Source organism: Oncorhynchus mykiss, chromosome 5, assembly GCF_057628025.1.
Source record: "Oncorhynchus mykiss isolate SJ-2025 chromosome 5, ASM5762802v1, whole genome shotgun sequence".
Classification (NCBI taxonomy): domain Eukaryota; kingdom Metazoa; phylum Chordata; class Actinopteri; order Salmoniformes; family Salmonidae; genus Oncorhynchus; species Oncorhynchus mykiss.
Genome location: NC_143026.1, coordinates 11,083,157 through 11,110,295, shown reverse-complemented (window position 1 = coordinate 11,110,295; position 27,139 = coordinate 11,083,157). Strand labels below are relative to the sequence as shown.

The 27,139-nt window shown below is 40.6% G+C and overlaps 1 protein-coding gene across 9 annotated transcripts in view; it reads left to right on the top strand.

Annotated features, from left to right (window-relative positions):
* nrg1 (neuregulin 1) overlaps nt 1–27,139 on the top strand; it is a 157,290-nt gene that overhangs the window by 69,193 nt on the left and 60,958 nt on the right. For 4 of the 9 annotated variants that reach the window (XM_036976761.2, XM_036976757.2, XM_036976759.2 and 1 more), the window contains exon 2: nt 26,150–26,327. In XM_036976761.2, coding sequence (XP_036832656.1) covers nt 26,150–26,327 — 178 coding nt within the window. Of the gene's footprint in view, nt 1–17,444; nt 17,764–26,149; nt 26,328–27,139 lie in introns of those variants that run through there. The other 5 variants (XM_090233700.1, XM_036976762.2, XM_090233699.1 and 2 more) reach the window with 3 other exon arrangements.

Genomic DNA, 27,139 nt, shown 5'->3' with positions numbered 1-27,139 from the left:
ATTTGATTACTCAATAATTAATGGTGGTGCGGTGAACTATTTTGGCAAATGGATTGGACAGGGAGTGATTTATCCTTCTCTCCTCTTCTCCTCCTCTCCGCTTCTCCTCCTTCTCTACTCTTCTCCTCCTCTCTCTATCCTTCTCTCCTCCTCATCTCTGACCCAGCATGGTCTCTGAACACCTTGACCCAAAATACACATCCAAAATGTTTTACCATCCTCTGAGAGATTTATAGTTGGAAGATATTAAAATATTGTAATATACTGTCTGTGGATATTGCATATTCTACCAATGGCCTCATTTTTTAAGGCCCTATCTAAAATCTAGGCTTATAAATGATTCAAACTTGAAATATTTGGAACGTTCACAAATTCTGCCAGTCCACAGTCCAAGACGGCAGGATGCCTTTTGTTGCTTTACAGTTTACTTCCAGATCTGGTACAGACTGTGGACAGGATTAAATATGTTGATCGCAGGAGTTAGACCTCATGTTTGGATTTCTCAAACTACATTAACCGATGAACAATACCGCTTCCATTTCAAGAAAGTAAATAAAAGTCGTATGATGTCACTAAACTATGAAAACTAGTCATTGAAGTGTGTGACATTTAAGGATGAGAGTGTGACATTTAAGCGAAGATTATATTGTGAAGAACTATTTTAAATCCAAAGAAAACTTTGGAAAGAGATATACTGTAGCCTCTTGAATATCTCTAATCTTTCGTCTCACCCACAAACTGGGGCCGCCTATCTAATGGCCTTCTTTAAACCAGTCACCACGGATAATGGAGTCATGTTTTCAGGCAAATCCACAAATAGTTGTATGATGTACAATACCACACCCCTGTAAAAATTCCCTAAGGAAACAGTGATAATATTGTTTGGAAAAAAAAGTATCTGTATCTGCCCTTTGTCGCAATTGCTAGTAGTATCGCTATAGTCTGTAAGAACATGTTCTGAGACCCATTTGTTTATGTTTGTAATGAAATGTCAGATTTAAAAAGTATCTGTTCTTTATTTTACCCCTTTTTCTCCCCAATTTTGTGATATCCAATTGATAGTTACAGTCTTGTCCCATCGCTGCAACTCCAATATGGACTCAGGAGAGGCCAAGGTCGAGAGCCGTATGACCTCCGAAACACGAACCCGCCACAGGAGTTGCTAGAGCGAGATGGGACAAGGACAACCCGGCCGGCCAAACACTAGGGGCGGCATGGCAGCCTAGTGGTTAGAGCGTTGGACTAGTAGCCAAAAGGTTGCAAGATCAAATCCCTGAGCTGACAAAGTCTAAATCTGTCGTTCTGCCCCTGAACAAGGTAGTTAGCCCAGTGTTCCTAGGCTGTTTTTGAAAATAATTTGTTCTTAACTGACTTGCCTAGTTAAATAAAGATAAAATCAATTTAAAAAGCTCCCCTAACCTGGATGGTGCTGGGCCTCAGTGGTCTCCCAGTTATGGCCAGCTGCAACACATCCTGGGATTGAACCCAGGCCTGTAGTGACGCAGTGCCACTCGGAAGGCCCCTTAAAATATCAGTGTTATCTACCGGTATGTTTATTTATTCAAACAAAACCTATATCTGTTGACTAATCAACGGCAACAAATACAGAAAACAGAAAGCTCTAGATATTGAATGAACATATTGGTCAACCCGTCATGTTTCCCCTTAATCCACTGAGTCAGTAATGTTTAGCAACAAATGGCCTACAGGGTGAGTGGGTTTATTTGGAGGACGTATCCTGTTGTAAGTCACTAGTCCGCCTCCACTCGGCTCAGTGACACACAGTTCGCCAGCCCACTCTGAGAATATACAGGTGGTGGACTGCAATCTGTTCAATCAGCTGTAATATTTATGTTAGAAGATGTAGTGTTTCATGAGAAGTCTCTCGTTCCTCAGGGGGCTGTGTGTGATACAGGTGGGGAGGGGGTTTGGGATCACTTGTACCGTTATCAGCTCCATCTGAAATACCTTTATTTGTGGTTGTCCGCTTACACACACACACTGAAGAAACATTCCAGAGCAGTTACTATGTAACTACATGTTAATACGTTACTGTTGTTTAGTTACATAGGTAAAAAGGGAAACCTGTTAGTCCACTACAGCACTATTTCAAAAAAAAAAATGTCACTACTGACATTTGACTCACTGCTGTTTACTTACGACGCTCCTATGTGGTTGTTTAATACTCCTCGGGGGGGAGGGGAGGGGGGGGGGGGGGTGCTGCCTGTGTAAATTGTGGCCAGTGTAGTTAATTGAGTATGTAATTGTGTAATTGAGGCTTGATTTACCAGCTAAGACACAAATCATCATTGTCACGATTCATGACATTTTACTAGCTATTTGTTTGGTATAGTCTTTACATTTACACAACTCTATCTTATTATTTGGACCAGAATACTCTATGAATCAAATACTATCCTGGAGTATCATTATACCAGTAGGTGATGCTGCAGTTGGTTGTCAAGCTCAGTTCAGATGCAGTGAACCATAAACTAGTGGAGCAAGAAAAGTGAATAAATATTTTAGATGGCCTCCTCTACCTCAAAAACAAAAACAGAGCATTTCATACTGACCTCAGTGACTGTAGTGGACTGTAGTGTACTGTAATTTCAGTAAGACTTATTTCAATAATACTAATTTCAGTAAGACCTATTTCAATAATACTCATTTCAGTAAGACTCATTTCAATGATACTAATTTCAGTAAGACTAATTTCAGTAAAACTTATTTCAATAATACTCATTTCAGTAAGTAAGACTAATTTCAGTAAGACTTATTTCAGTAAGACTATTTTCAGTAAGACTAATTTCAGTAAGAAATTAGGGGGGGGGGGGTATTTCAGTAAGACTTATTTCAGTAAGACTAATTTCAGTAAGACTAATTTAGTGGGGGGGGTATTTCAGTAAGACTTGATTCAGAGGACAGATTGTCACTCATCATGTTGATGTAACAGTAGCTAAGATGGGGAGATGTCTGTCCATAATAGAGTGCTAGCCTGTCTTCCTCAACTCATAAGTGTATATACTGTATTCGATTCGTCTGTATTTTAGTCAATGCCACTCCGACATTGCTTGCCCTAATATTGATATATTTCTTAATTCCATTGTTTTACTTTTAGATCTGTGTGTATTGTCGTGAATTGTTAGACATTACTGCACTGTTGGAGCTAGGAACACAAGCATTTTGCTACACCCACAGTAACATCTGCTAAATATGTGTATGTGACAAATACAATTTGATTTGATAACAACACGATCAATGCACTCAGAGTGCTAACATTAATAATATGCATGTAAATCTCTCATGGCTCAAAGTAGAGGAGAGATGGACTTCATCGCTACTTGTTTGTATTGACATGCTGAATGCATTGAGCTGTCTGTTTAAACAACTAGCACACAGCTTGGACACACATTCATACCCAACAAAACATGCCACCAGTGTTCTCTTCACAATCCCCAAGTTCAGAACAGACTATGGGAGGCGCACAGTACTACATAGAGCCATGACTACGTGGAACTCTATTCCACAGTACTACATAGAGCCATGACTACATGGAACTCTATTCCACAGTACTACATAGAGCCATGACTATGTGGAACTCTATTCCACAGTACTACATAGAGCCATGACTACGTGGAACTCTATTCCACAGTACTACATAGAGCCATGACTACGTGTAACTCTATTCCACAGTACTACATAGAGCCATGACTACGTGGAACTCTATTCCACAGTACCACATAGAGCCATGACTACGTGGAACTCTATTCCACAGTACCACATAGAGCCATGACTACGTGGAACTCTATTCCACAGTACTACATAGAGCCATGACTACGTGGAACTCTATTCCACAGTACTACATAGAGCCATGACTACGTGTAACTCTATTCCACAGTACTACATAGAGCCATGACTACGTGTAACTCTATTCCACAGTACCACATAGAGCCATGACTACGTGGAACTCTATTCCACAGTACTACATAGAGCCATGACTACATGGAACTCTATTCCACAGTACTACATAGAGCCATGACTACGTGGAACTCTATTCCACAGTACCACATAGAGCCATGACTACGTGGAACTCTATTCCACAGTACTACATAGAGCCATGACTACATGGAACTCTATTCCACAGTACTACATAGAGCCATGACTACGTGGAACTCTATTCCACAGTACTACATAGAGCCATGACTACGTGGAACTCTATTCCACAGTACTACATAGAGCCATGACTACGTGGAGCTCTATTCCACAGTACTACATAGAGCCATGACTACGTGGAACTCTATTCCACATCAACTAACTGACACAAGCAGTAGAATTGGATTTAAAAAACAGATAAAAATACACTTTATGGAACAACGGGGACTGTGAAGAGACACACACACAGGCACAGACACACGCATACACATGATAACATACGCACATGTACTCTACACACGTACTCATTGTAGATATGTGATAGTAGAGTAGTGGCCTGAGGGCACACATTTAATGTGTTGTGAAAAGTGTTATGAAATATAATATTTGTAATTGTATATAACTGCTAATGGGGATCCTTATTAAATACAAAAATACAAATACCCCTCCGTGTGTTATGCAACATAACAAAATGAAACACAAATACCACATAAAAACTAAGGAATGGGACAAGCAACTCCAAGTTTATAGTTAAGCTAATCAAATGAACAAAGCAGCAAAGGGCAGCTGTAGTAACATGTCCGCTCCCGTGTACCCATTGCATCTTACTGCCTGAGGACTGAAGGATGATGGCACTGCATAGACTCAGCTAAGAGGCTTTGTCAAAACAGCTGGAACGCTTACAAATGTACCCACACAATGTATTGTAGGGTGGATTATTTTTTTTTATCTTGAGGACTTTGTCTTGAGAGCTGCCAAATTTATTTCCTTAATGTTTAGAAAATGGGACCTTGGTAAGAACTTGTGAGAGTGTTGCCATTGACTGGCTCTATCATGATGGGATAAAAGGATTATTCTGAGGAGAATGGAAATTAAACTGGACACTATATAGTTTTTATTTTTAACTGAAACGTGGACTTTGTAAAAATCCCTTTATGGGCTGGAATGTCCTGCGAATAGTTTATGTCAGAGACTGTATATAATGTTTACAAGCGCTCATTAGCATTTAGCTAGCATTCGCTATGGGATTTTACATATATTTGTTAGCATTGCTAACTTTCATCTCAAAAAGTAGCACTCACATCCGTAGCCATGAAGTGCTTTTAAAGGCTGGTAATGGCTCACATTAACACCATTATCCAGGAATCCTTAGACCCACTCCAATTTGCATACCGCCAAAACAGATCCACAGATGGTGCAATCTCTATTGCACTCCACATGGCCCTTTCCCACCTGGACAAAAGGAACACCTATTGGAGATTGCTATTCATTGACTACAGCTCAGCGTTCAACACCATAGTGCCCTAAAAGCTGATCGCTAAGGACCCTGGGACTAAACACCTCCCTCTGCAACTGGATCCTGGACTTCCTGACGGGCCGGCCCCAGGTGGTGAGGGTAAGTAGCAACACATCCGCCATGCTGATCCTCAACACAGGAGCCCCTCAGGGGTTCGTGCTCAGTCCCCTCCTGTACTCCCTGTTCACCCATGACTGCGTGGCCAGGCACGACTCCAACACCATCATTAAGTTTTCAGACGACACAACAGTGGTCTGATCACCGACAATGACGAGACAGCCTATAGGGAGGAGGTCAGAGACCTGGCCGGGTGGTGCCAGAATAACAACCTATCCTTCAACGTAATCAAGACAGAGGAGATGATTGTGGACTACAGGAAAAGGAGGACCGAGCACGCCCCCATTCTCATCGATGGGGCTGCAGTGGAGCAGGTTGAGAGCTTCAAGTTCCTTGACGTCCACATCAACAAACTAGAATGGTCCAAACACACCAAGACAGTCGTGAAGAGGGCACAACAAAACCTATTCCCCTTCAGGAAACTAAAAAGATTTGGCATGGGTCCTCAGATCCTCAAAAGGTTCTGCAGCTGCAACATCAAGAGCGTTGCATTACCGCCTGGTACGGCAACTGCTCGGCCTACTACCGCAAGGCACTATAGAGGGTAGTGCGTACGGCCCAGTACATCACCGGGGCCAAACTGCCTGCCATCCAGGACATCTACACCAGGCGGTGTCAGACGATGGCCCTAAAAATTGTCAAAGACCCCAGCCACCCCAGTCATAGATTGTTCTCTCTGCTACTGCACAGCAAGCGGTACCGGAGCGCCACTTCTAGGACCAGAAAGGCTTCTCAACAGCTTTTACCCCCAAGCCATAAGACTCCTGAACAGGTAATCAAATGGCTAAGTGGACTATTTGCATTTACATTTTAACTGTCTTTTTACTGTTGTTTTTATTTCTTTACTTATCTATTGTTCACCTAACACCTATTTTTTTACTTAAAAATTGCACTGTTGGTTAGGGCCTGTAAGTAAGCATTTCATTGTAAGGTCTACTACACCTGTTGTATTCGGCGAACGTGACAAATAAACTTTGATTTGATTTGGTTTGAGAGAGGCTCAGTGGGGTTTGAAAATAGCTCCCATTGTGCTCAGTGCTGGTATTACCAAATATCCTGGGATGGCACAATGTCGATAGGAAGGTATGACAGTCTGAAAACCATCCAAGCCTAATTAACATATTTCAGATCCGTAGAGAGGGTATCTGTGGCCACCTCTATTGCACTCTCAGAGGAAGTGAAGGACTGCAGTATATGCAGGATATGCAGTTGTCAAATTGAATCAGGATACATCAGGATGCATTCTGACAAGTCTCTGCACTAAAGCAGAGACTTGTCCTGTTGGTGAAGCCCATCAGGGCTCCTTATTGAAATTCCCCATTCATTATTTAAAGTAGAGAGCTTAAGAGTGATTAATATATTGAACTTTAGTTTAATCCACTTGAACTATTTCTATCTTATAACTTTGTGTTTCAGTTGTCTTCTTTTCCCATTGGTTGTGTAAAAAAAAACTATCCCAAAACATTTTTAGAATAGAGTTCTATAATATATGTGAACATTATAACTGTAATTTTAAAGTGAACTGTTGGTGTGTAGATATTAGAGGTTGACCGATTAATCGGAATGGCCGATTAATTAGGGCCGATTTCAAGTTTTTATAACAATCGTAAATCGGTATTTTTGGGCTCCGATTTTGCCGATTTAAAAAAAAAAATGTTTATACCTTTATTTAACGAGGCAAGTCAGTTAAGAACACATTCTTATTTTCAATGACGCCCTAGGAACGGTGGGTTAACTTCCTTGTTCAGGGGCAGAACGACAGATTTTCACCTTGTCAGCTTGGGGGATCCAATCTTGCAACCTTACAGTTAACTAGTCCAACGCTCTAACCACCTGCCTCTCATTGCACTCCACGAGGAGCCTGCCTGTTACGCGAATGCAGTAGAAGCCAAGGTAAGTTGCTAGCTAGCATTAAACTTATCTTGTAAAAAACAATCAATCAATCATAATCACTAGTTATAACTACACATGATTGATGATATTACTTGTTTATCTAGCGTGTCTTGCGTTGCATATAATCGATGCAACGCTGGGGGATGATTTAACAAAAGCACATTTGCGAAAAAAGCACAATCGTTGGATGACTGTACCTAACCATAAACACCAATGCCTTTCTTAAAATCAATACACAGAAGTATATATTTTTAAACCTGCATATTTAGCTAAAAGAAATCCAGGTTAGCAGGCAATATTAACCAGGTGAAATTGTGTCATTTCTCTTGCGTTCATTGCACGCAGAGTCAGTGTCTATGCAACAGTTTGGGCAGCCTGGCTCATTGCGAACTAATTTGCCAGAGAGAAATAGTCCTATAAATACTATATTAACTACAACCTAAAACCTCTTACCTTGGAATATTAAAGTCTCATGTTAAAAGGAACCACCAACTTTCACATGTTCTCATGTTCTGAGCAAGGAACTCAAACTTTAGCTTTTTTACATGGCACATATTGCACTTTTACTTCTCCAGCACTTTGTTTTTGCATTATTTAAACCAAATTGAACATGTTTCATTATTTATTTGAAGCTAAATTGATTTTTATTGATGTATTATATTAAGTTAAAATAAGTGTTCATTCAGTATTGTTGTAATTGTCATTATTACAAATAAATAAATAAAAATTGTCCGATTAATCGGTATCGGCTTTATTGGTCCTCCAATAATCGGTATCGGTATCAGCGTTGAAAAATCATAATCGGTCGACCTCTAGATATATACAGTATATCTCTCCTTCAGGATGGCCCAGTCAGAGTTAACAGGTTTTAATGAACCGGATCCACAGCATAATAGATGGTGGTCAGAGGGGATTGTAAGCTCTGCAGGTAGATGACACCCTGACAAAACAGCATGCTTGCTAAGTGTCAAATCAGAAAACAGCCAGTACTGTGGAATGATGTACCCTGGACCGAGATCTGTTTGTGCTGTTTTGTTTTTAGCCGTGACAATGACCCTAGGACTTGACAAGACAGCACAAACAGATTTGGGACCAGGCTATGGATGATGAGCCTTATTAGCAGATGAAAAGAAAACATGTCAATTCAAACAATATTATCCCACAAATTTGTTAGAATTTGTTGATCAGGTTGTGCATGTTCTAGATGTTTTTACAACTGCCGGCTATAACCGATTACAGTACTGCCGTCTAGCGTTGCAAAGATTACAGTACTGCTATCTAGGCTAGCATCGATTACAGTACTGCTGTCTAGGCTAGCACAGATTACAGTACTGCTGTCTAGGCTAGCACAGATTACAGTACTGCTGTCTAGGCTAGCACAGAGTACAGTACTCCTGTCTAGGCTAGCACATATTACAGTACTGCTGTCTAGGCTAGCACATATTACAGTACTGCTGTCTAGGCTAGCACATATTACAGTACTGCTGTCTAGGCTAGCACATATTACAGTACTGCTGTCTAGGCTAGCACATATTACAGTACTGCTGTCTAGGCTAGCACATATTACAGTACTGCTGTCTAGGCTAGCACATATTACAGTACTGCTGTCTAGGCTAGCACATATTACAGTACTGCTGTCTAGGCTAGCACATATTACAGTACTGCTGTCTAGGCTAGCACATATTACAGTACTGCTGTCTAGGCTAGCACATATTACAGTACTGCTGTCTAGGCTAGCACATATTACAGTACTGCTGTCTAGGCTAGCACATATTACAGTACTGCTGTCTAGGCTAGCACAGATTACAGTACTCCTGTCTAGGCTAGCACATATTACAGTACTGCTGTCTAGGCTAGCACATATTACAGTACTGCTGTCTAGGCTAGCACATATTACAGTACTGCTGTCTAGGCTAGCACATATTACAGTACTGCTGTCTAGGCTAGCACAGATTACAGTACTGAAGGTGATGAAGAGTATGAACTAGCGGTGCTTTTACGTTTTTTAGGGACAAGATCACATATTGTACAGTAGATGAAGAGCTGCATTTGAATAATTAAGGTATGAGGGCATTCTGTTCCCACAGAGACAATCCTTCTCTTTTTAAGACTCTCACACCCACTCAGAGAAATGATATGCAGAATATATTTCACACACCATATCTTTATTTAGCCAGGATATATCTTTATTTAGCCAGGATAGTCCACTCAGTGATATTGTCACGGTTTTCCAGTGTTTTCCACAGAACTGTGCTCTAGAACTATACTGAGACAATAGCTTTCCCCTGGTATAAAACGGATGAGAAACACTTATAGTGAACATGGTTTGGATCCTTGCAGAGAGCATCCAAAACATGCTGGCTAGTTTCAGTATGTGGCTCGAGAACTAAACAGCCGGAGAATTGAAATGTGTTTGATATGCTGCAACGATGAAGTAACATTCCTAACATTAGCTGAGAAGACGTAATAAAAATACTAATAAACAAGATGATTCACTTCAATAGCTATGGAAGTCGCTGACTCTGCCACGACTGTTGTTTCCCTGTTTACTTCATTATCTGTGAAATATGGGAGCCCTTGACACAGATGCTCTCCAACTAAGCAAAAACAAACTGACGTCAACAAATTGACGTCAATTTAGAAAAAAATGAAATTGGTCATCACTATTTGGTCATCCTCCAGCAAGCAAGATTGTAACTTAGATGTAATTGTGCTATGAATGAGATATGAATCACATACTACAGTGAGTACGCTCTGTTGTATGTAAGAGATTTTAGAGAGACAGAGAATGTTTATAATGCAGTATTGAAACTGCATTATGTGTCTACTGTGTCTACTGAGCTGCAAGTGGACCCCAGAAAACCTATATTTGACTGTCTTTGGGTTATTTGTGCAATCGTGAGGCATATTTACGGCCGGGACGCCTAGGGACATGCACGTATGTACATATATGCATTGCGGCTGTGCATTAAAAATGCTAGGCTGGATTATATGCAGCGAGGGCTTTTATGTGGTGGAATATTTTGTTGTTCGAGATATACCGTGTTTACTAAATAAACCCTAACAAACTTCCCTCTGGAACAGGCATCGAGAAAACACTTCATGACAAGAAGTACACACATCATCCCGAGACATCTGGATCATCCCGGCAAAAAAAGAGTAGGAGTCTTTGATGATTCAGCTGCGCGCTCTTGTTCATTTAACTAAACGTTATAACACACTGAAGCATTAGTGGCGTGTTTAATGTTAGCCTCGTCACACACTCATAATATTTACAATGAGATACTTTAATAGTAGTCTTTGTGCTGTTCTTTTTGGCCGGCAGAGCCTTTTATGGCGGTAAAAAACTTAGACTACAACACCTGTGAAGTCAGTCTATTGATTTTCAACTCCCACGTGTTGTTCGAAAGAGCACTGACGAATTACCGAATCCAAGTCCAAGTTGCACTGAAAACGTGTTGGTCTTTCTATGGTCGCAACCAAAACAAGTTGCAACCTAAAGTGCATCTTCCAAATGTGTTTGTCTAATGTATGTCCACTCCACATGGGTTTTTGATTCAACCGCGATAATGCAATCCATTACAATGATCATCCCTCATTATCGTCACTATAAAGAGCATAGACCGTATACAGTCTCATATCAACAAAGCCCAAGCAACCCCAGTCAGGCTATTTATTTATGTCATTATTAACCTCTTCTGAACTCTGAATGTCCACACACCAAAGATGCGTGTGCAGTGTGTGGACATTCAAATGAGACACGTGAACTGAACACGTGGAGATATGTAGAGATATGTGGTGTGGTGGTATAAGACTGTGTATGACTTCCCAGAGGAGTGACACCGACTGCATCCATAAGAAACCAGGATAGAAATCAAGAGAAATACTTTGATGGAAACCTGTCTGCTCATGTTCAAACAAGCTACAAGAAGTGAGTAGAGAGAAGCCACTCCTAGCAACTAAGAAAAAAGGAGCAGACAAAAATGCAGTATGATTAACCCTTTCAGGTAAGAATAGCTAATCAAGAGATTTACTGTGGTTATGGCACCAGAGCTTTTCATTATACAGAGTACTGTAGGTTGAATTTAGACGACTTTTCAAGAATAGCTTCAGAATCGCCATTCCTGTCTAGGAACATGTTGGCATTAATTCACTGTCCTGAAGTAAGACACAACCCCTCACATGCTGTGCTCAATGAATGAATCATCAATCAAATCTGAGGCACACTTATTTGTAGCGTTTGTTTTGATTGGCTTTCTGCATGTAGGCGTCATGTTTACTCTGACGACACACACGGAAAGGCAACATTTCTGAGAAAAGGCACTTTGGAAATTTGGGGTCCACTTAAGTGCCTTGACCTCAGCACTATAAACTGTTTGGACAAAACAGCCGTCGTAGGTGAGGAAGATCCACCATGTACGCAGCTCGTTCAATCAACGTGTTTTGGAGATGACAGAAAAGAACAGCTCACTCAGTCCTTCACGACTCAAGGCCTGGACTCCATCCAGAATTTGATGCCACATAAAAAGAATGATGATTGAACCATTTAGGACAAAAATTATTCTCAACAGTTTTTACCCCCAAGCCATAAGACTCGTGAACAGGTAATCAAATGGCTACCCGGACTATTTGCATTATGTGCCCCCCCCCCCCAACCCCTCTTTTACGCTGCTGCTGTTCTCTGTTTATCATATATGCACAGTCACTCTAACCATTCATTCATGTACATACTACCTCAATTGCCCCGACCAACCAGTGCTCCCGCACATTGGCTAACCGGGCTATCTGCATTGTGTCCTGCCCACCACCCGCCAACCCCTCTTTTATGCTACTGCTACTCTCTGTTCATCATATATGCATAGTCACTTTAACCATATCTACATGTACATACTACCTCAATCAGCCTGTCTAACCGGTGTCTGTATTTGGCCTCGCTACTTTTATAGCCTCGCTACTGTATTTAGCCTCGCTACTGTATTTAGCCTCGCTACTGTATTTAGCCTCGCTACTGTATTTAGCCTCGCTACTGTTATTTCTCACTGTCTTTTTACTGTTGTTTTTATTTCTTTACTTACTTATTGTTCACCTAATACCTTTTTTTGCACTATTGGTTAGAGCCTGTAAGTAAGCATTTCACTGTAAGGTCTACTACACCTGTTGTATTCGGCGCACGTGACAAATAAACTTTGATTTGATTTAACCTTTGACATGCATAGATAATAAGCTCACTATGAGTTCATAAGCGACTGTTTATTCAAAGGCAATAATTAAATTATGTTAACTACACCACACTGTATTTTGTCTGCTCAGTTTGCCAGATTTTGAGCAACCTTTCGCCCCCTGCTTTAACTAGTATTTACAATAGAGTGTTGCAACCGAGGACAGACAATTTTTTACGCGCTACACGCTTCAGCACTCACAAGAACAGCAGCTCTTAGCAGGGCAGAAATTTGCCAAACTGACTTGTTGGAAAGGTGGCATCCTATGACGGTGGCACTGAGCTCTTCAGTAAGGCTATTCTACTGCCAATGTTTGTCTATGGAGATTGCATGGCTCTGTGCTCAATTTTATACAACTGCCAGCAACGGGTGTGGCTGAAATAGCCGAATCCACTAATTTGAAGGGGTGTCCACCAGTGGAGGCTGCTGAGGGGAGGACAACTCATAATAATGGCTGGAATGGAGTAAATGGAACCATGTTTTTGATACCATTCCATTCACTCTGTTCCAGCCATTATTATGAGCCGTCCTCCCCGCAGCAGCCTCCACTGGTGTCCACGTACTTTTGTATATATAGTGTACTAGCAACTAGCATTTACGTTATTTCATACACGTATACAGTTGAATGTCAGCTACAAACAGCTGTCTAATTGTTCAAACGTAGGACCACATCAGTATAATATGCCTGACAAATACTTGCTTTTTTCAGATGTAATTTTTTTATGGACATGGTAAAATTCCTTAGATGTCAATGTTACAGCTATAGTAAAACCATGCTAACAATGACAGGGAGTAAGACCACAGGCTTATTAAAACATTTTTTGAACTGCTGATAAAATTAATGGTTTCATTTATCTTCCAAGTCGATGATCTCAACAGTACACTATTACTAATAATGCTGATACGTTGATTTACCCATACCCAATGTTTTCCATCTCAAACGTCACGTTCAACACAATCTCTCCTGGATTTGTGTTTTTGTTATCAATTGAATTACAGCAGGTTGTGTCACATCTCCCTTACACCTCTCCCCTTCACCACCTCTACTCCCTCTCTCTCTCTCTCTCGCTTCCTCTCTGAGGTGCTTGCAATTCGTTCTCTCACGGCTCATTGTTGACACATGCAGTGGGGGCCTTGTCGCTGTCCACAAGGCCTCCACTGTGGTCCACTAGTCCCATACAACCAAGTGACTCCTTAGACTCCGGGTAATGTTCAGTAGGGCACACTGTAGCAAAACAGTTTGCAACAAAAAATGCAAATCTGTGTTCTTATTGAACATGCTCAGGTAGCTCATCCTCCTTTCAGTTTTCTCACTGCTGAACACGACCCAGGTACCTCTTCCCCTTCCTGCCTCTGACTCACTGCCTCTGACTCACTGAAGAGGTACGTTTAGATTCAAAAAGGAATCATCCCCTTCACCTTCTCCTGCATAATCTCCCATCCCATATTGACACGACCAAGCCATACCTGGGAGTGCTACATTTATTATTGAAACAGACCCATTCATCCAACACCCACACTGAGCGAAACTGAGCAGAGATCAAAGAAGACCTGTGCAGCATTTTCAGCAACATGCTCCTGCTTGTCGGCACCAAAAGCATGTAAGGGGAGGCTATAGAATGACCAGTTGCCCGTGATTGTGTTCCCTCCAAATAGGATGTAACTGAGATTCTAGATGCTTGAAGTGGTAATTCAGTGTTACAGTTGTTTGGATTTCAGTGCTAGCTTGTTTGGATATTCATGAGCAGTTATGACAGAAGGTTGGTCTGGAGACTTTATGTCAGGTCAAGTAGAAGTAAGGAACTACTGCTCCCAAACGTTATTTTTGTATAAAGGACATTTTCTAAAGAAGTACGAGCTATAAATCTTTATACTATTGTTCCAACAGGCCTTGTCTTGCCGTACTTGCAATGCTTCCTGCCAAAATACAGTAGGATTATGACTCAACAACTTGCACAACACAGTTCATTTTAACATTTTAGAACGTACTTAAATAATCCCATTTTGAATGACACTCTGCTACAGTGGAAGTATTCACACCCCTTGACTTTGTTGTGTTACAGCCTACACACAATACCCCATAATGTCAAAGTGGAATTAATTTGTTACCAATTAATTAAAAATTAAAATATATTTAAAAAATTAAAAATTAAAAGCTGAAATGTCTCGTGTCAATAAGTATTCAACACCTTTGTTATGGCAATCTTAAATAGGTTCAGGAGTAAAAAAAAGTCACACAATAAGTTTCATGGACTCTGAGTGCATTAATAGTGTTTAACATGATTTTTGAATGACTACCTCATCTGTGTACCCCACACATACAATTATCTGTAAGGTTGAGCAGTGAATTTCAAACACAGATTCAACCACAAAGACCAGGGTGGTTTTCCCATGCCTCGCAAAGAAGGCCACCAATTGGTAGATGGGTAAAAATAAAAAAGCAGACATTGAATATCCATTTGAGCATAGTAAAGTTATGAATTACACTTTGGATGATTTATCAATACACCCAGTCACTACAAAGATACAGGTGTCCTTCCTAACTCAGTTTCCGGAGAGGAAGGAAACCGCCAATGGCCAATGGTGACTAAAACAATTACAGAGTTTAATGGCTGTGATAGGAGAAAACTGAGGATGGATCAACAACATTGTAGTTACTCCAGAATACTAACCTAAATGACAGAGTGAAAGATATTCCAAAACATGCATCCTGTTTGCAATAAGGCACTAAAGTAAAATGAAAATGAACAATGAACTTTGTGTCATGAATGCAAAGTGTTATATTTTGGGCAAATCCAACACAACACATCACTGAGTACCACTCTCCATATTTTGAAGCATGGTGGTGGCTGCATCATGTTACGGGTATGCTTGTCATCGGCAAGGACTAAAGCGATTTTTAAGATAAAAAGACACGGAATAAAGCTAAGGACAGGCAAAATCCTAGAGGAAAACCCGATTCTGTCTGCTTTCCAACAGGTACTGGGAGAAAAAATTCACCTTTCAGCAGGACAATAACCCAAAACACAAGGCCAAAGATACAGTGGAGTTGGTTACCAAGATGACATTGAATGTTTCTGAGTGGCCTAATTACAGTTTTGACTTAAATCGGCTTGAAAATCTATGGCAAGACTTGAAAATGGCTGTCTAGAAATGATCAGCAACCAACTTGACAGAGCTTGAATAATAAAAAATAAAAATAATGTGCAAATATTGTACAATCCAGGTGTGGAAAGCTCTTAGAGGCTTACCCAGAAAGACTCACAGCTGTAATCGCTACCAAAGGTGATTCTAACATGTATATGACCCAGGGTTGTTAATACTTATATAAATAATATATTTCTGCATTTCATTTTCAATCAAATGTGCAAACATTTCTAAAAACATGTTTTCACTTTGTCATTATAGGGTATTGTGTGTAGATGGGTGAGACATAAAAACATTTTGAATTCAGACTGTAAGATAACAAAATGTGGAATAAGTCAAGGGGTATGAATACTTTCTGAAGGCACTGTATTTGGCCAATATTCATCCTGTTCCATCTCAAGATAGCAATTGGAGGACACTGGAGGAACATTTCTGAATTGGTAGTATGTGGTGTCAAAGCCACCGTCATCCTATGACCCGATAGGAAATGTGACGCAAATGTGGGAAAATACATAAAGATTTTTACATGGAGCACATGTAAAGTAGGAGAACATGAAGAAACTTAGGAGCACAATGCCTAACATTTGGGGGTTTAATGATGAGAATTGCCAGCAATGACAAAATATAGGGTTAAAAAGCACAAGAAAACAGATTTTTAAAATGTAGATGTAGCTACATTGGGCCTATATGAATCCTAGTACATTTTGAAACTCATCTCCTGAAGAATCTCTCCCTTTCCTTTCCTTCTAGGGGCACTGGTGCTTCCAAATTAAAATTCCAGGTAGCACAGAAAAATATTTAGGAGCATATGTGACCAAAGTGGTAACACTGTAGACCACCCAAAACCCACATAATGATATCCAACTATATATATTCCTTAACCTGTGGTAAAAGATCAGGAAACTGGAGTTATGGCAACCGGCATGATATTGTCTAACTGTCTGGCCTTTCTACTTACTGATGCTGGGATATAAACACTTTTAACAATATATAGAACAACAGTACGCTGGTATAATGACTAGCCTAACTTTATCTGGGACCTAATGATTTGTTAGCTTCAGCTCAGTAGGCTAAAGTGGTTTTGAGTTGTGTAGAGTAGACAATCAGAGTTCAATGTCTGGTCTGTTAACTTGAAGTGGTTACTTCACGTCTATCAGCTGCTAGGGCTGTAGTGGGTCAAAGGGAGATGAAATGTAGGGCAGGTGGTTCAGCGAACTATCTCTCATGTGATTAGAAGGTTTAGTGTCTAGTGTAGTCTGTATAATGTACACTACACTGTGTGAGGTGTGATAAGCCATAATGCTAGTGTCAGTGGTTGTCATATATCCAATGAAATGGAAAGTTGTAGTTTGCTCTTAGGTTAGACTATTGGTCAGAAAATTGAACAATATTACACAATCATACATTTGGAATATTATAGCCTTCTGCTAACATATACAGATGACCAACATGTTTTAATTGTCAGAGGTAGACCTACTTACAAAGTAAATGTTTGAAAAGGAAACAACATGACAAGTTATGCATTACATCTGGCACGTGGCAGGTGTACTTCAGACTATGTAACCAATTGTAGGAGTGGAAAATATATTAATTCCTTCCCGAAATTATATTTTACTCGCGCATTGTAAATCATAAGGCGTTACTTAGCGTGTAGGCTGTGTACGCTCCTCCCATCCAAGTTACCAAGATGTAGATGTAAACTTTCTTGCATACGAACCATTCCAGAGTTGACTGGAGTAACACTCACAGGAGAGCTGCAGGCAGACGACACTTTGGAAAATACTTCGGCGTTAGTTTTATTCACGGAATTGATTTACTACACAGAATAAGACATGTCTGACCAGAAACAAGGGAAAGAAAGGGAGAGAGGTGGAAATAAAAAGGGTACAGGTAATAAGAAAGATAAAAAGGAGAAACCAACGGACAACTCTCCACCAGGTAAGTTGTCATTACTTTTGATTTCTTAATACGAAATAATTTATTAGCAAATGTAGGCCAACGGGAAGTTATGGCTATTATGTAACGTTATCTATTCCAAGCCGGTGTTTCTGAAGTCGGTAGTCGAGGTGAGTGTTACAGGTGTTTGAGTGACTGACGGTAACTCAAGGCCACGAGCCTACGAACTTTCAGTTCATGACTCACATTTGAACTATTCTATTACGTCCAATGGAAACACATTTGTACATTATTCGAATAGATAAATTATTTGCCTTGACTAAATGTAACTAGAGTAAGTTTAGTTGGATACAATTGTTGTTCCTTTCATAACCAGTTTTGTCTTCTTGGCTCACGTGACACACAATTTAGTGAAACTTTAGCAAAACTTCTGTTAATTATTTAATTGCATTGATTTTAATCAAGTTAAAGATTTTTTTGGGGGGGCATTGCAATGTAAGTATTGAAAACGTTTTAATAGTTTAGTAGGCGCCCATCAAGACTCGTTTATATCACAGACCTGTGATTTGACAGGTGCAACCTATTTTAAATTCCTCATATACCTGATAAACTGTAGTTCCAAGTCAAAATGCATATCATTGACGCAAAGAAGTGGTTTCTATCCATGGCTTTCTTTGACTGTCAGCCGTGGGAGTTCAATTTCTCAGAATTGCAATATCTAGGTCAGATCATTGTTTAAATACGGTGAACTTTCATGGCTAACAAAAGGAGTGGAAATATCTTGGCTTTGACACAATCTTACGCAGCTTTGATCCATATTGTTTTGTTTCCTGCTTGAGGCGGTGTCCATTTGTTGGCAAATGTGGAGTAATTTGGGGGTCTTGGGGGAACGTCCTATTTGACAGGTGTTGGGTCAGTTTTTTGCAAAGCTCAGTTATAGACAGACCTATGCTGCTTTTATCCGCTTCTATTGATAGTTTTATTTGTACAGATTCATAGATCTTTTGTCGACATGATGCTGAATGGAGTGCATTGGATTTGAAACGCCAGGCTAAAATCTGTGTCCATATTGATAGATGACCTAACTGTGTTTTTTTTTGTTGCCATATGAGAGTGAATATTGCACATTGTCAAAGCAGATTCCACTGTGACATACAGCACCAGTCAAAAGTTTGGACACTCCTACTCATTCAAGGGGTTTTTCTTTATTTGTACTATTTTCTACATTGTAGAATAATAGTGAAGACTTCAAAACTATGAAATAACACACATGGAATCATGTATTAACCAAAAAAGTGTTAAACAAATCAAAATATATTTTATATTTGAGATTCTTCAAAGTAGTCACCCTTTGCCTTGATGACAGCATTGCACAGTCTTGGCATTCTCTCAACCAGCTTCATGAGAAATGTTGTGCATCAATCATGTTCAAACTGTATAGTAAAGTATTGTCCTGTGATCAACATGCACAGTAGTCTGAACGTACGGGTATAGAGAGGCATAGTGCAAAGCATTGTTTGCTTGAGGCCTTTGACAATGCATTGTTCCATTTCAATTCAATACACCTTTAAAAAAAAAAAAAAAATCCTGCCCAAATACAGCATAGAGAGAATTCTGGCTAATGTGTTCAGCACTGCAATAAAATACAGGGATGCCTTCAGCAGTCCAATGGCCACCTGATTCCTGTACTGAACAGCGATGCATCATAATTACTGGCAGCTGTATATCAAACACATCCCTAGCAAAACTTTTCTGTTTGAAAATGGTGTAAATATGCAGCATTTTCTGATTTTTTTTATTTATACATTTGCACAGAAAAATACTTTGAAATGATTGACAATGACAGTGGGGTTTGGGAAAATCTTACTGTATGGTCTCTTTCCTCTCTACCAGAATTACTTTGAAGACCATAACATCTGCCATATCTTTTAATGAAATGATAGAGAACTAAACCAAACGAGGGGGACAACTCTGACGTAACCAGGCCAGTCGCAATAGTCTTGGGTCTGCTGGACAAGAAGCCTGGCGATGTCTGGACCGCTCAACTCTTGTCTGGGACACAGTATTAGATCATGGAATTCCTCCCTTACTGGGGTACCATGGCTTGGAATGTTGACTGATCCGTGTAAATTTGCGGTTTGAAAAACGCGGAGGAGTTCCCCCAAAGGGAGCTCCTCCATGACATGGGGAAACAGCTGAAAAGGCTGGCCCGGAGTTAGCGGTGTCCCAACCCTGAGCAAACAAAGAGATGGGCATAAATTAAGTTATCCCCCTTGCAGTTGTGCTCCCTCTATGCACTTTTATAGCCACAAGGTTAATTTTCAGACAAAATATGAATGGAAAATGGCTGTTTAATGAACTCTGTCCATGTTGTTTGGCTTAGTGCTCGTGTCTGATATTTTAGTGCTGTAATGTGTCATTGACAAAAATATGAACGTAGATGTTTTCGTGACATTTATTTTACAGGACAGATGATCGCATCTTCCTCCCACAAAAAATCTTTCATTCTAGCTAGGTTTCCATGTAATTGGCAACAGACTTTCATGCGAATATTCAAAAATCTGCATAACAACAATATTCCCCACCAGAGATGTTTCCATCAAATTGATACCTGTGCATGATGACGTAGTGCACATAAAAATACATTTTGCATTGAATTCCAATCTACTGAAATATATATATTTTTTATATATATATAATCTCAATAAGTCAATATATATACATGGGTTTCCATTGCATTTTCAACTCTATTGATGGTTTTCTCACAACAGAATAGTGCGTTATGTTGCCAGTGTTCCCACTCTGGTCTTGGGCACATGTCGGGCTCTAGCCAACAGCTGGCAGATAGTGTGGGTATAGCCTACATGATGACATTATTATGGACAAAATGGCAGCCAAGTATCATGATCATGTCACCAGAATAAGAAGTCGATATTTATTAGAAAGGGGCATCATGCTGATCACCTTGGAGATGCAGGATGCCTGGTGGTTAAGAGCGTTGGGCCAGCAACCAAAAGGGTGCTGTTTTGAATCTGTGAGCCGCCAAGGTAGGAAAACCTGTCATTCTGCCCTTGAGCAAGGCAGTTAACCCCCAACAACAACTGCTCCCCGGGCGCCAATGATGTGGACGTCGATTTTAAGGCAGCCCCCCGCACCTCTCTGATTCAGAGGGGTTGGGTTAAATGAGGAAGACACATTTCAGTTGGACAACTGACTAGATATCCCCTTTCCCATTCACCACCCTGTGAAATTTATTTAATCTGTAGCCCAATAAACCTGCTCGCTTTCCAGACAACGAGTCGTAGTGGGAGGACCACATAACATTTCTCGCATAATACATTTTACAGACTCAAAAACTCCCACCTTGTGTATTTTGTTTTTTTTATTTTAATTTTTTTAAACATTTGGACAGTTTACTTACAAATGTTCTGTTTAAATCAGGCCTCTCATGCCTTTTAGTATTCAACATGTAAAATCTCTTATTTGTCCACTGTCTGCATTGTGACCAGTTTAGCTGTTTATTTGTCACGTGCCCCGAATACAACAGGTTACAGTGGCGAATACAACAACCTTACAGTGAAATGCTTACTTACAGGCTCTAACCAATAGTGCAAAATGGCATTAGGTGAACAATATGTAAGTGAAGAAATAAAACGACAGTTAAAAGACAGTGAAAAATAACAGTAGCGAGGCTATAAAAGTAACGAGGCTACATACAGACACCGGTTAGTCAGGCTGATTGAGGTAGTATGTACATGTAGATATGGTTAAAGTGACTATGCATATATGATGAACAGAGAGGAGCAGTAGCGTAAGGAGGGGGTGGCGGGTGGTGGGACACAATGCAGATAGCCCGGTTAGCCAATGTGCGGGAGCACTGGTTGGTCAGGCCAATTGAGGTAGTATGTACAATAATGTATAGTTAAAGTGACTATGCATATATGATAAACAGAGAGTAGCAGTGTAAAAGAGGTGTTGGTTGGGGGAGGCACACAATGCAAATAGTCCAGGTAGCCATTTGACTACCTGTTCAGGAGTCTTATGGCTTGGGGGTAAAAACTGTTGAGAAGCCTTTTTGTCCTAGACTTGGCACTCCGGTACAGCTTGCCATGCCTTAGTAGAGAGAACAGTCTATGACTGGGGTGGCTGGGGTCTTTGACAATTTTTAGGGCCTTCCTCTGACACCGCCTGGTGTAGAGGTCCTGGATGGCAGGCAGCTTAGCCCCAGTGATGTACTGGGCCGTACGCACTAACCTCTGTAGTCCCTAGCAGTCGGAGGCCGAGCAATTGCCGTACCAGTCAGTGATGCAACCAATCAGGATGCTCTCGATGCCTCCCTATATGCAAATTTTTTGACAGATTCTTTCAAAATATTATTTATTTGTTTTTGTGGTAACAATTAATGATGCCATAAGTCAATGATGCTAATTGTCAATGATTTGAAGCTGGTATAATGATCATTTAAATTATTTGACCGTGCAGGTCTGTTTATACTTGATTCATATCCAGACACCATGTGTGCCTGGCTTTACTTTACTGACTTTATTGTGGGGAAATTTAGTTGCAATGTCATTAAATACAGTAGACATCAAATTGACAATACAAAGTTAATAAATGACATAGAGTATATACCGATGAAAGAAGACCAGCCTGCTGGCCTCACTGGTTGGATAGAAACTGTTTACAAGGGATATCACACCTTACACACATTGTTGTCTTGTTCTGTTTAGTTCTAACTACCTCACGATCAGATCACAATGTGTCACTTTCTTTTAAATTGTCTACACCTGTCTAAACATGTTTGCACAGTGTGGACAAGATCAGGACAAAGGGTGCATGTTCGCACCAGGTATAAATAAAAGGTATAATTTAACTAGGCAAGTCAGTTAAGAACAAATTATTTTTTTACAATGACTGCCTACCCCGGCCAAACGCTCCTCTAACCTGGACGACGCTGGGCCAATTGTGCACCGCCTGATCCCGGCCGGTTGTGATGCGCCTCTTGCACTGACATGCAGTGCCTTAGACCGCTGCGGCACTCGGGAGCTCTTATGGTTCATTTGATTAGTTTTATGACTGTTGCTTATTAATCGACTCTCCTGAAATTAATGTAACAGTGCGCTAACAGTTATAGAAATGTAGCCTAAAGTGTTAGCCTACGGGCCCTTCTCCCTAGTCCAGTCATGACTCAGAGCACTGCCTCTATTGGTCACAGGAAGCACCACTAAGAGGATTAGGCTGAAACGAGGAGCACTCAAACATGCAACTACGTGTATGGTATTGTTTTGTCTGAGGTCATATTTTCTTTCAGTAATGTGCTGTATTCCAGGTATTTTTGTCAGCCTCTTCCTCGTCAGTGTCTCCTTAGATGTCTGCCTATTTTCACAGGCGTAACATCATGAGAATATTAAGTCCACTGTCATTTAAAAAAAAAAAAACATTTTTCGGTTATCTGTGAGAACAGAGCTTTTATCTAAGCTTTTCAACAATTGGGAATGTTGAAAAAGTTAGTGTCAACACCTTGACACAAAAGGGCTCATGTTTCTTGTTTTGCACGAAGGCTAGAATTACTTTTCCTCCAATACTCAATGAATTCTGTCTAATTTCTTATCGGATTAAATATTTTCTTTTAAAGGAAAAGTTCCGGTTTGGGTTGGGCTCCTGCTCTCAGAAAATGATCATTAGGGAAGTGAAAGTATAGCTGCTCTGACTAAGGGAGTTTCCCTTTGCAAACAGAAGGGCATGAATGAACACACACATGCCCTTTTGTGCCCCACTGATTTAGGTGGGAAACCCTTGTGTGATTCCCTTTTAAGCTTTGCCCGGTTCAGGTGCTGTGAGCTCTGTTGAGGTTGAGCAACAGTTGTGTAATAATGACAGACCTGCCCAGAAATGAATGGGGTTTAAGTTTAACCCAGCCCAGAGAGATTGCAGCGTGTCTGGGTCCAGCGTCTCCAGAGAGCTCTCGTAACGTACCTGTGTCAATTATCTGTTCCTTCAAAGAACACCTGGAGTTTGTAACCATGGAGATAATATTCAGTCAAGCATTTGGATTGAGACTTTTTAGCTCTCTAATAATGAATTTACATTAATGCACATATTTTTGTAAGATGTTAACTTCTGGCTAGGTTGAGTTTGACTCACTTCTGACACCATGTTATGATCTTAGTCAGATATAACTGTACTGCACAGCAGAGCATGAGCAAATGGCTCAGCTTCAAAATGTTAGTGTTCAATTTAGTGATACCCTGACCTACAGTTGAAGTCGAAAGTTTACACACACCTTAGCCAAATACATTTAAACTCAGTTTAAAAAAATAAAATTTTAAAAATCCCCTGTCTTAGGTCCGTTAGGATCACCACTTTATTTTAAGAATGTGAAATGTCTTTTATTGCATTCCCAGTGGGTCAGAAGCTTACATACACTCAATTAGTATTTGGTAGCATTGCCTTTAAATTGATTAACTTGGGTCAAATGTTTTGGGTAGCCTTCCACAAACTTCCCACAATAAGTTGGATGAATTTTGGCCCATTCCTCCTGACAGGGCTGGTGTAACTGAGTCAGGCTTGTAAGGCCTCCTTGCTCGCACATACTTTTTCAGTTCTGCCCACAAATTTTCTATAGGATTGAGGTCAGGGCTTTGTGATGGCCACTCCAATACCTTTTTATGGTGGTTTTGGAGCAGTGGCTTCTTCCTTGCTGAGCGGCCTTTCAGGTTATGTCGATATAGGACTCGTTTTACTCTGGATATAGATACTTTTGTACCTGTTTCCTCCAGCATCTTCACAGTGTCCTTTGCTGTTGTTCTGGGATTGATTTGCACTTTTCGCACCAAAGTACGTTAATCTCTAGGAGACAGAACACACCTCCTTCCTGAGCGGTATGATGGCTGCGTGGTCCCATGGTGTTTATACTTGCGTTTTATTGTTTGTACAGATGAATGTGGTACATTCAGGCATTTGGAAATTGCTCCCAAGGATGAACCAGATTTGTGGAGGTCTTTTTTCTGAGGTCTTGGCAGATTTTTTTTTGGGGGGGGGGGGGTTTCCCATGATGTCAAGCAAAGAGGCACTAAGTTTGAAGGTAGGCCTTGAAATACATCCACAGGTACACCTCCAACTGACTCAAATTATGTTAATTAGCCTATCAGAAGCTTATAAAGCCATGACTTCATTTTCTGGAATTTTCCAAGCTGTTGAAAGGCACAGTCAACATAGCGTATGTCAACTTCTGACCCACTGGAATTGTGATACTGTGAAATAAACTGTCTGTAGACAATTGTTGGAAAAATGACTTGTGTCATGCACGAAGTAGATGTCCTAACCGACTTGCCAAACTATAGTTTGTTAACATGAAATTTGTGGAGTGGTTGGAGTGGTTGAAAAATTAGTTTTAATGACTTAAGTGTTACTAAACTTCCGACTTCAACTGTAGTTATTGCTGAAACAACAGGCCCTACCTGGCCCTAACCCAATGTATAGGCTAGGGTCATGTAGCAGAGCTCTAGCACAGTGCAATGCTATGCTTATTTGCAAGTTCATTCTCAACAATGCTGCATAAAATAATAATAAAAAGGAATTATAGATGAGTGGAAGTTTTCTGAGTCAGTCGAGGCACTAACTGCCAGTCATTGGGTGGCGAGTCATCTGTCCTTGCATTAGCCTAATTCCTTACTAATTATTTTTTTCGACAGCTGCACTGACAAACCATTACTCAGATACAAGTTCTGGTGTCCCATTTCATATCGTTTTCTTTGAGTAAGCATTGTTGGGATTTTTCTGCTGCTTTTTAATTAATGAATACTGTTGGTGAACGGCGGCGAACAGAACAGTGGGTTGGCAGGTTATTCCAGATTAGTTCCCTTCCTCATGATGGAGTGGTCTTCTGCTCCTGCTGTTGAATACCTTGGGATTGTGACAATCGACTAATGCCTTCCTTCCTTGACAGGCCCAAACATTGATTTCTAAATATCCTACTAACAAGTGATGCCTCGTACTGCACATTGACTAGGCCTAATTTTCAGTAATTGTACAGCAATCAAATTTTTGTTTTGAGGATTAAAGTGGTTGTACAGAATGTTTGCCTCTGGGGGTGCTCTTGAGTTTAAATGGGTTTTTATAGGTCCCCCCCCATCTACCCAGGGAGGTTACTACACCCCTCCAATGACAATAACAAGTGAAATCCAATGGTAGGCTGCCCATCAATGTGTACATTTTTGCTATTTTGAAAATCTTTCTTACATTTTTCCACTGATACAATGGTGTCGTTAGTGAAGTGAACCTGTTTTTTGTCATGTTTTAAAAAAAAAAAACTTTTTGAAGGAGAACGGTGCTACCCATTCTGCCTCACTCAGACAGGAAGTGAACCTGTTTCGACCTGCTGTACTAACTGCTGTTGTGTGACTGTTGACCTGGTTCTGTGTTGCAGCTGAGCCCAAGCTGAAGGAGATGAAGAGTGTGGAGGTCGTGGAGGGGATGAAGACATTCTTGAAGTGCGAGCTCGGAGCGGGGAACCCATCCCCCAAATTCAAGTGGTACAAGGAGGGGGTCGATTTAGCCAACATCAAGAACAAACTCAAAGGCACCAAGTTAAAAAGAAAGAAAGAGTAAGTACCTCCTCGTAAATCCGTTATAAGTTTTGAGTTCTTAATAAGTTTATAATACTTATACCCTGTCCTTCAAAATTGTACATGTATATGATTAGAAGTTGTTTATTTGTGACATATGCAGAATCTGGCTGACAGTTGCAGCGAGGAATGATTCATGACTTGGTAGCTTTTGGTTCTTGCTGAGGTGGCGTTATTTACACCCACAGCCACCTCTAGTCTCCAGCACGCCTCTGGTGGTATCTGACGGGGGCTCGACACCTGCCCCATCACCTCTCTGCCATATCAAATTGTATTAGTCACATGCGCCGAATACAATACACCTTACAGTGAAATTCTTACTTATCATCCCCTAACCGACAATGCAGCTAAAAAAATACAAATAAGAATAAGAAATAAAAGTAACAAGTAATTAAAGAGCAGCAGTAAAATAACAATAGCGAGACTATATACAGGGGGGGTACCAATACAGAGTCAATGTGTGGGGGCACCGGTTAGTTGAAGTAATATCTACATGTAGGTAGAGTTATTAAAGTGATCGATGCACAGATGATAAGAGAGTAGCAGCGGTGTAAATGAAGGGGGGGGGGGGCAATGCAAATAGTCTGTAACCATTAGATTAGGTGTTCAGGAGTTTTATGGCTTGGGTTAGAAGCTATTTAGAAGCCTCTTGGAAATAGACTTGGCGCTCCGGTGCCGCTTGCCGTGCGGTAGCAGAGAGAACAGTCTATGACTAGGGTGGCTGGAGTCTTTGACAATTTTTAAGGCCTTCCTCTTACACTGCCTGGTATAGAGGTCCTGGAGGCCATGCA